The sequence below is a fragment of the Capsella rubella genome, unplaced genomic scaffold (genome assembly GCF_000375325.1).
Source record: "Capsella rubella cultivar Monte Gargano unplaced genomic scaffold, Caprub1_0 scaffold_6, whole genome shotgun sequence".
NCBI lineage: Eukaryota > Viridiplantae > Streptophyta > Magnoliopsida > Brassicales > Brassicaceae > Capsella > Capsella rubella.
The window spans coordinates 6,255,840-6,265,475 of NW_006238918.1; the positions used below are offsets into that span (position 1 = coordinate 6,255,840).

At 34.9% G+C, this 9,636-nt stretch overlaps 2 protein-coding genes across 2 annotated transcripts; one reads left to right on the forward strand and one right to left on the reverse strand.

The window, feature by feature from the left end:
• Positions 1-327: 327 nt before the first annotated feature.
• LOC17883455 (inactive beta-amylase 9) lies at positions 328-2,551 on the forward strand. Its single transcript, XM_006287412.2, has 3 exons — positions 328-750; positions 1,026-1,508; positions 1,595-2,551. Exons 1-3 carry the CDS (start codon positions 502-504, stop codon positions 2,459-2,461), a joined length of 1,599 nt encoding a protein of 532 aa, XP_006287474.1. The 5' UTR covers positions 328-501; the 3' UTR covers positions 2,462-2,551.
• A 96-nt stretch (positions 2,552-2,647) lies between these two features.
• Positions 2,648-5,345, reverse strand: LOC17881680 (tubby-like F-box protein 11). The gene is made up of 5 exons (XM_006287846.2): positions 4,833-5,345; positions 4,388-4,475; positions 4,164-4,293; positions 3,691-3,867; positions 2,648-3,257 (listed from the first exon to the last, which is right to left on the reverse strand). The coding sequence occupies exons 1-5, from the start codon at positions 5,142-5,144 to the stop codon at positions 2,786-2,788; spliced, it is 1,179 nt and encodes a 392-aa protein (XP_006287908.1). The 5' UTR covers positions 5,145-5,345; the 3' UTR covers positions 2,648-2,785.
• Between the last annotated feature and the right edge of the window lie 4,291 nt (positions 5,346-9,636).

Consider the following 9,636-nt stretch of genomic DNA (forward strand, 5'->3'; position numbering starts at 1 on the left):
AGACTTAAAAAATATAAGCATTTTCATTATTATATGATTCATTGTGCGATATCCACTAGAAATAAACTTTTTTATAAAAAGGTTTGAACACGAAAAAAGGATGATAGTATGTGTTGTTTTCCTTAATAGTTTCATTTTTCGTGGTCAAATTTAAAATACAGCAATATTGTCATTAAATGGAAGCAAAAGTGAAAAAAATATATTTAAGCGGCTACAAGTATGGGAGCATTGTGGTAACGACACGTGTTATGTCCAAATAGGCACCGTTTTATCCACTAGATTAACGTTTTCTCTCTTTTTCTTATATAATCCTTACGAAATCCACAACTCCGAAACAACCAACACCTAAAAAAAAAAAAGTGAGTTCTTTCTTTTGAGTCAAAACGCGTCTTTGTTTTTTGCGATTTATCGTAATCCATTTCTATCTTCTGCTACAAGTTCGGGTCTTTTGGTTTGTGGTATCGATTCTTTTGGTTGTTTTTGAACTTTTGATATTGAGAAATGGAAGTTTCAGTGATTGGCAACTCTCAAACGAGAATCTTCAGGGGAGCTGAATTAGCTTACAAAGAGCTCGGATTCAGGTTTGGGTCCGTTGTAATCTCAGGCGAATCGAGAAATAAGGTTACTTTCTTGAGCCAAAGCTCGAGATTGAAGGATTTCTCCATCCGGTGCTCTCCCAGATCTGTCAAATGCGAAGCCATCGTCTCCGATGGAGTCCCTTTTCTTAACTCCACTCCTAAATCTAGATCGGTAATTTTTTAACCCTCTTCTCTTCTCTTTTTTAAAAAACTTTAAAATTTTCCAGATTTACTCAGATCCAGTGATTTGTTTTATCAAATTTGCTTAGGTGAGGTTATGAGGTAGTCATTCCAATTTTGATTTGAACAAGTTGCATATTTGTCTTTGGGGAATCTGCAGAAATCGGAGAAATTGAAATGATTGTATTTTAGTGTTTAGAGGTGATTTTTTTTTATCTTTCCTTTATTTAAAATCCAATTCTGAATCAATTTTGGTCTTTGTTGCAGCTCGATAGCGTAAAATTATTCGTTGGGCTTCCACTAGATACAGTTTCAGGCTGCAACAATGTGAACCACTTGAAAGCCATCACTGCTGGGCTCAAAGCTTTGAAGCTACTCGGTGTTGAAGGCATTGAGTTACCAATCTTCTGGGGAGTCGTTGAGAAAGAAGCTTCCGGGAAATATGATTGGTCAGGCTACTTGGCAGTTGCAGAGATTGTTAAGAAGGTCGGACTCAAGCTCCACGCTTCGCTCTCTTTCCACGGATCGAAACAAACGGATATTGGTCTCCCTGACTGGGTGGCTGAGATCGGCGAAGCTGTACCAGGGGTCTATTTTACAGACAGATATGGACAACAGTACAAAGATTGTTTGTCGTTTGCAGTTGATGATGTTCCTGTTCTTGATGGTAAGACACCTATGGAGGTTTACAGAGGTTTCTGTGAGAGCTTCAAGACTGTTTTCTCAGATTATATGGGCAACACTATCACGGTACTATATCTTCTTTGTTTTGCTCTTATGTTCTGGATTCGTCTACTCTGGTTTTAGTTCCTGATTTTTTGCTCATTGTTTTGCAGGGAATCACATTAGGTTTGGGACCAGATGGTGAGCTAAGATACCCTTCTCACCAACACGATGCCAAGCGCTCTGGCGCAGGAGAATTCCAGTGTTATGACAAACACATGCTCTCCGCTCTCAAAAGCTACGCCGAATCCTCAGGAAACCCTCTATGGGGACTTGGTGGTCCACATGATGCTCCTGCTTATGATCAACAGCCTCATTCCTCTGCCTTCTTCTCAGATGGCGGGTCCTGGGAAACTCAGTACGGTGAATTCTTCTTGTCTTGGTACTCGTCTCTTCTCACCTCCCATGCAGACCGTGTCCTCTCTGTTGCTTCATCTGCATTTAGCGGGATTGGAGTGCCTCTATGTGGGAAGCTACCTCTCCTACACCAATGGAACAAGCTAAGATCTCAGCCTTCTGAGTTAACAGCTGGATTCTACAGCCCTAATGGTCAAGACAGGTACGAAGCCATCACAGAGATCTTCGCAAAGAACTCTTGTAGAATGATAATACCGGGAATGGATCTATCCGACGAGCATCAGTCACCTCTCTCGAGCCCCGAGTCATTACTCGCCCACCTCAAAACATCCTGCAAGAAACAAGGAGTGGTTGTTTCAGGGCAAAACTCATCCGCCCCGGCTCCTGGTGGGTTCGAGAGAATCGTTGAGAATCTGAAGGATGAGAATGCAGGAATTGATCTGTTCACTTACCAGAGAATGGGAGCCCTTTTCTTCTCCCCAGAGCATTTCCATGATTTCACAGTCTTTGTCCGGAACCTGAGCCAATTCGAGTTGTCCTCAGACGATCAAGCAGCAGAGGTTGAAACCAACACAGTGAACATAGGTTCGGGTACTGGTGCACCTAGTTTGCAAGCCGCTTGATGAAGATGCAATATGTAAATAAAAGAATAGTCTCATGTTGTTTTAGCATTTATATAGATTTTGTCCTTACTGTAAAATTATTTGCCACCATGTCTTCTTCACACAAAACTTAATGTCCTGAAGCTTACAATTCACAAGTAAATGAACTGTAATTCACTACTAAATACAAGATAACAATTCACAAGATGCTACAAAACACAAGGAACTGTAACATTATCAAATACAAGATCGCAAATGTTCTTTTAAAAGATCACAATTTACAAAATGCTACAAAATGCTCTTTAAAAGATAAATACAGTGATGCCTCTGAAAAAGTTTCACAAATTATTCACAAGCGATTCTAGTCTCAAAGCTGCTCAAGCAAATGGCAAAAGCCTGGAAAGCTGAGATAGGATATCCATAATCCATCGTGAACATATCTTTCCCGACTTTCCCAAACTGCAGTATTATCCGCTCGTTCTGCCTCTCCGGGGAAGACCCCATGCCACCGCCACTGCCATTGGTAGCTGCTGCCGCCACCAGCTGAAAGTTTTTCACTGAAGCCACTGTGACACGGCCATGGAAATTCAAACACCAACAACGAAGTTGCTCGTGCCACCGTGGCGTCTTGTTACTCAACACTAATGGAGTTTCTTTCAGGTGGCTAGAGCTGCTCCGCAATGGTTTTGATTGAGTCCTAGAGAAAGTTGACCGAGTACCGAGGAAGGGAAACTCTGATGGTTCTGAAGCTACTCCTTGGGACTCCATTACACTTGTAGGTATTGTGTCCATTACACATTGCATCTTTCTAGGTCCCCTATCAGTGCCATCAAGAGATTACAAATCAGATTTGACTATCAAAAATGGTCAATCGGGTTTAACCAAAACAAATCAGAAGTTCGGAACTAAAGATACATCATGCAAATTAACTGATTAAAACCTTGAATTCTTTTTAAAATCCTTCCAGAAAGCAAAAATATGCACGCTAAAAACTGAATTTGCACCCTAACCACATCAAACCACAGTGGATACTGTTCAGTTTCTATATTTCAAAATTTGGAAAATTCAAAAAGGGAAACTTCTATATCGTTTTCAGCAACTCTTCTCAAGAATCGCTGTTTTTGAATTTTAAAACTACGACTAATCTACCAGAGACCAAGGAAACGTTAAGAAAATTTTCCAAGAAAAGTAACTAAGCTGAGACGACGATGTTTTCTAATTGGAAAGTTAAATTTGAAACAAATCATTACCTGGATCCTAAGACATTCAGCTCATATGTGATATGAGCTACAGGATAACTTCCAAGAGGAACTTTTGATGAAACTTTTGCAGGATTAAAAGATCGGCTCTTTCTCAACTTTGTGGCTCCTGTTGACGGCAGCAAATTCCCGTCAAAGACAGTGAATTTCGTTCCTAGGAAGTTCGATCTACCACAAGTTTAGAAAGAGCAAAATATCAACAAGAGTGTAGATAGAGATAGGAAAATATAAACAAGAGCTTTTATATCAACAGGCAAAGCACCTCTCTAGTGGACCTTCATTTAGTTTACTAGATCATGTTAAGTAATATGTCAATCTCAAAATGCTAACAATACAATAAGACTCTTACTCAATATTGAAAATTTGAATCCTCTCTCACACAATTTAGAATTCCAATAGGTTTAAAATCAGTAACCAAAGTGTCAAATTAATGATTTTAAGACGGTTTGATCATATATACGCACCTCACTTTACCAACATACGCTTGACTTCTCCTGGACATATCATCAGAACGCAAAGAGATAATGTAATCAGTGCAAGTTGTGTGCTTCAACTTACTCGCAGCAAGCAGAAACTTACCATCATCCGTTAAAGCTGTGCAGACGAAGAAAGATTGTCAACCTAAAAATTGCAGAACCAAGAAACGAGAAAAGAAAAACAAACTCCAACAGATAGTTGTATTGCTCACAGTTGGTTAATCCAAGATACAGATGATACGATTGTGTAATACGATTACGTTTGATGAAGCATTGGACCAGAGAATCCCTTGGACCAGGCTGCAATAGAAAGACACACAACAACAAAGGAACAAACTTTTTTTAGCCTCTTCGATTAAACAACATTTCAATAAAACTACACAAGAATCAAACAGACACAATCTCATATATCTTTGGTTTAATGATCATAATTTAGGAGCCACTCAGCATTTTGAGAGCAAATACAAAACGCAAACCCAGAGACCAGCGTTTGCCGAATTCTCATATTTTACTTGAGAAAGTGGAAGCTCTGATTCACACAACTTCCACAATCCTAACGTCAGACTCAGTTTTCCAATTTTGTCGTCGATAATTCCAAAATGGTCAACAAAGTTAAAAATCGAAACTTTATGTCTTAATTCAATCAAACTTAATGACCTGCTTGAGAGAGATTGGGAAAGTCAACTTAGAAGAGATCTGAGGGACAGCGACGGTTTCGTTCATAAGTTGTCGCCAGCCACGGCAAACGCCGGCGCAAGCGACCACGCTGCGTCGTGAAGGCCATTCGCCACCGTCCGCAGCCTCAACCCGAATCAGAATCTCCCTTAAAAGCTCATCAGGGATCTCTGACCAGCGGTGATCTTGCGAAGAACCAGGAGCTGTTGAATCGGCTGCTGCAGCTGCGGCAAGATCGTGGACCACACGATGCGGCCTGGAACGCATCTCAAGGATTAAGCTACGTAAGGTCATGCGACTTCTGGGAATACTTAAAGGGTGGGTTTTTAAAAGAGATGGATCGGTGATGGTGATGATGATTTGGGGTTTTAGGTGGAAGAAGAAGAAAGAAGAAGTGGTGGTGGTGTTGTTGAGAGGAACGAAGTAGATTGGTTTCAAACAATTATTGAGAGAGAGAGAGAGAGCTTCGTCTCTCTGCTTTATTACTTCTATCAAAAATAAAAATTTGTTGGTTCTTATAAATACAGTGTGTGTAAATTATTATTATACCAGTCGGCAAAAAAGGTACATTATAAAAAGCAAGAAGAAAGAAAAAAAAACTTATAGCTTATTTGGAATTATAATTTTTTTTATAAAGAGAAAAATTTAGATATATGTTGATTGGGTTATCCTTAAAAATATATTCTTGTTTCTGTAATTCCATAAAATGACAGAAACAAATGTTTATATACACTTTTGTTACATCCCGACAACCTTTATGCATCAAAATTGATTTTAATTTGTTCCGAACAAAAGCAAAATTATAGAAATAATGACAATATATTATTTGAGTTAAATATTAAGGCTACCAATACCATTAGGAAAAATACAATTATGGTTGTTAAGAAATTTAATAAAAACCAATGGTGGCTGAGAAAAATTGGTGGGTTGGATAAGATTCCATTGTTTTTAAAAGCCAAAAACAATAATCAAATTTCAAAATCATTATTAATTGGTATAATCTTCTTGTTGACTCAAGTTTATTCATATAATCACATAAGTATTATTTTAGAAAAGAAAACATAATTCAGATTCATATCAATTCAATGCATATATATATATATATATATTTAATCTTATCCTATAAAAATATCAATCAGGTACATAACAAGGAAGGTGAATCATATATTGTTGTATTCAAAATAAATAATACATATATATTTTTATTATTATCAAAAAACAACTCATGTGGGCTATATAAAAAAAAAACAGTTAATACAAAAGGTACTTAGACCAACATTATAGGCAAGATCTTAGACAATTCTTAGGATTATTTGTGATTTAATTAAATCAAAAATACATCAAAATGACTAAGAAGTTATCTTATTTAAGATCTAAATAGTGTGCTAAGAAGCGTACACGTGCCATGATTCTATTGGGTAGTAGGATAAATATATATATATTTATTTCTAATTTTATTAAAAAGTCACTATAAAATTTGAAATTTATATTTATAGAAACAAATTATCTTTATATATGTGTAAATTTAAAATACCGCATAAATACATTTTAAAAAACTTTTAAAAATTATTTAAAAACCTTATAAAAACTTTGTAAACCTTTTAAAAACCTTGTAAAACCTTATAAATGTCGTTTATAACCTTTTAAAACCTTATAATAATTTGGATTTAGTTTTCCCGTAGTAATGATGATCTTGATGTACTTTATCAACCATATAAAAGTTTATAATTTTTCATATTTGAAAAGGGGTATTTTTAAAAATGGATAGAAAAGAAGGGTATTTTTAAAAAGCGATACACTAAAAGGAACATTCATCAAAAATTCTCTAGGATAAGTAAGAGGAAAAATCAATTTTCTTATTTTTTCTCTTCTTTCTTTCTTTCCTTAATTTTATCTTATGTATGTTTTTAATTTAAAATTTTTCAATAATTCTAAAGTTTTTTCAAATTATAAATTTTAATTTAATTTAATTTTTATATAATTTTTCTTTTCCTAAGATCCTTAACCTAATATACTAGCAATAAAAATGTTTCAAAACTAAAAACACAAATACAACTCTTAACTCTTACTTTTTCAAATTTATTATTAAACTAACTCTAAGATTAAAATGTTAGATACCATTGATAATCTTGCTCTTACGAGGTCCACTAAGAAATATCTAACCATCGCTGCTAAATGTTGTAGTAGTAGTAGTAGCCCTTGCCCATGCCTATGGAATTCTTGGTCCCCTTCCTAGTTGTTTATTTATTACCTTCCACGTTTTCCTTCTTCGACCTTTTGAGGAGCAAGCAATACGACTTTCAATTCGATCAATAGAGAAGACAATTTTCTTACAAAATGGTATAGTATACAACCAGATTTGATCAATAGATAATAACGTGTACGTGTATGAGAAAAAGTCATATCAATATATTGAGGGATTTTAAGTTATATTATCACCCCCGTGGACTTTGACTTTTGAAGGGATGCTACCATATGTCTTAACTCTTAATGAATCAACGTATGTATATAACGACGTGCAAATGTATTTGTAATCTGTGTATACAGATTCATTTAACCATAGATAAAATTTATTTGTCGTATAGAGAAAACATTGGGTGGGTTTAGTAGCGTAGGTTGGCATCCTTCCTTTGCTTCGTATATTTTTTTGTTTGTGTGAGTGTGTCAATCGAATGATTGGGTTAACCCAAAAGTGGGTACTTTAATATTAAATGTCGCATTTGCCTTTGTGGGTTTTGTCCCTTTCTTCTTCTTTTAAAGCCAAACCTAACTATTTTGTTGACAAAATAGACCAAAGGGAACTACTAACTAGTATGTATTACCAGTACATAGTTTTCCGATAGTATACAAAAATATGTAAGTAGTAGATAAGTACGAAGTGCTTTTTAGTTCAATTACTTTATAAGATCCTGTCATCTTCCAAGCACACTACTTCCACGCATGGTTTATTTAGCTTTAAACTATTATTGATGAGATATTTTACGCAATACTACTGTATAATGTTTATGTTTAGTCTAGTTAATTACATTTGCTGTTGTGTCGACGATTACAGTTTCAGTTTTATAATCGGTTAGTATATGTTTATAACAGGTAACATCTCTTTCAACCGACTATGGTCTCTCGTTCACGTCTCTTAGTTTCAACCGCATCTGTCCATCCTCCCCGTTTATCTCATACTCCATAACAATGTCATGAGTGTTGTTGACTACTGATTTTCTGAAACTTTTTTTTATCTTATTTTCACCAGTTTAGATTTGGTGTGGCCCAAGTTCTTAAAACCGCTTTAATTTATGGGTTTTTAGAACAGGCCTGAGTTTTACACACAAAGAAAAAGAAAAAAAGAACAGGCCTGCGCATGGGCCTCCTGGGTGAAGGGTTGATATGTGGCCAGCATCAGATATTTGTTGCCTTGTTGAGTACAATGCTGAGTTAAAAAAAGGTAAAACCTAGGAGTTACGTGAACTGGACTTCGTTTATAGCTTGGTTAGTTATCGGTTAAGTGTGTTTGTTGCAACAACAACAAGAAACTCAGTGTGTGTGTGTGTTTGTCTAAGCCGTATTCATGTAGCGATGTTTCCCATGCAACACTTTGTTAATTCTTTCATTTTGATGATTGATTATGCATGTTGAAATTAACTGAAAACATGAATTCATAACATGTTTCAACAACATCCTGTGTGTTATATAATAAGATATATATATATATATATATATATATATATACAGATTCAAAATGATAAAATGTGTTTGTTTTTTTAAGAGATCTGTTTTAAATAAAGAATTATAAAGTTTTATCGAGTATGGGTTTCATCCTTTGATATATATATTGATATAGAGCTTCATGTTGCTCCCACTAAGGACAAACTAAAGTGGGCACCAACACAACATTGTAGTGATTATACAATCTGTCACGCACAATCCTTAAATTATAAAGTCATATATATACATATACATATATCGAATTAATAGTATAGTGTGATTTGACAACAAACTATTACGAAAATTTAAAAGTAACTAAAAGTATGAGACAAGATAAAGGAAACTTTATGCTTTGGCATCGTCAGGACTCGGGAGCTACTCACATAGTCACATGCATACTCTTAAGTCCCATTTAGCAATTTGGAATGAGGAAAATGAAAGTTTTTTTTTCAAGTCTTTACCAATTATCATCAAGCTACATATCCCATATTTTATTTATTTCATGTGAATCGTATAAAGTAGTATGCATATCTTCATATAAGTAGTATGTAACAAAAGAGATGATTCTCATTTTTTTTTCTTAAAAGAAGTTACTATATGAACAACATCATATTTTCTTTTAATTAATATAGTTTATGCATACTCATCAAATCGTCGTTAGGTATTCAAATCCGTAAAGCATCGATTTTAAAACATGATTTTAAACTTTTTCAAAAGGTCCTTTATCATAGAAAAGCAAACAGAGCGCAGAAACAGACAAATGAAGTTCACCTAAACATAATAAGATTCTCCTACTTTAACACAAATTATTTAATTTTATATAGGTCAATGTTAATAGTTCATAACAATCATAAAAATGCATGTAAAATAAAAAAACAACCATGATTTTGATATGAAAATTTTGTCCATCAACTGGTTGATTTCACAAAACACGTTAACACATTGTGAAGTTGGGATCAAATAATATATGTTATCGTTGTTATAAATACATGCAAATGATTATATAAATAGAAATGATTAACATCGACCCACATTGACAAAGAGGGTCAAATAAAAAGAAATAAGCAAAATAATATGCCAATATGGA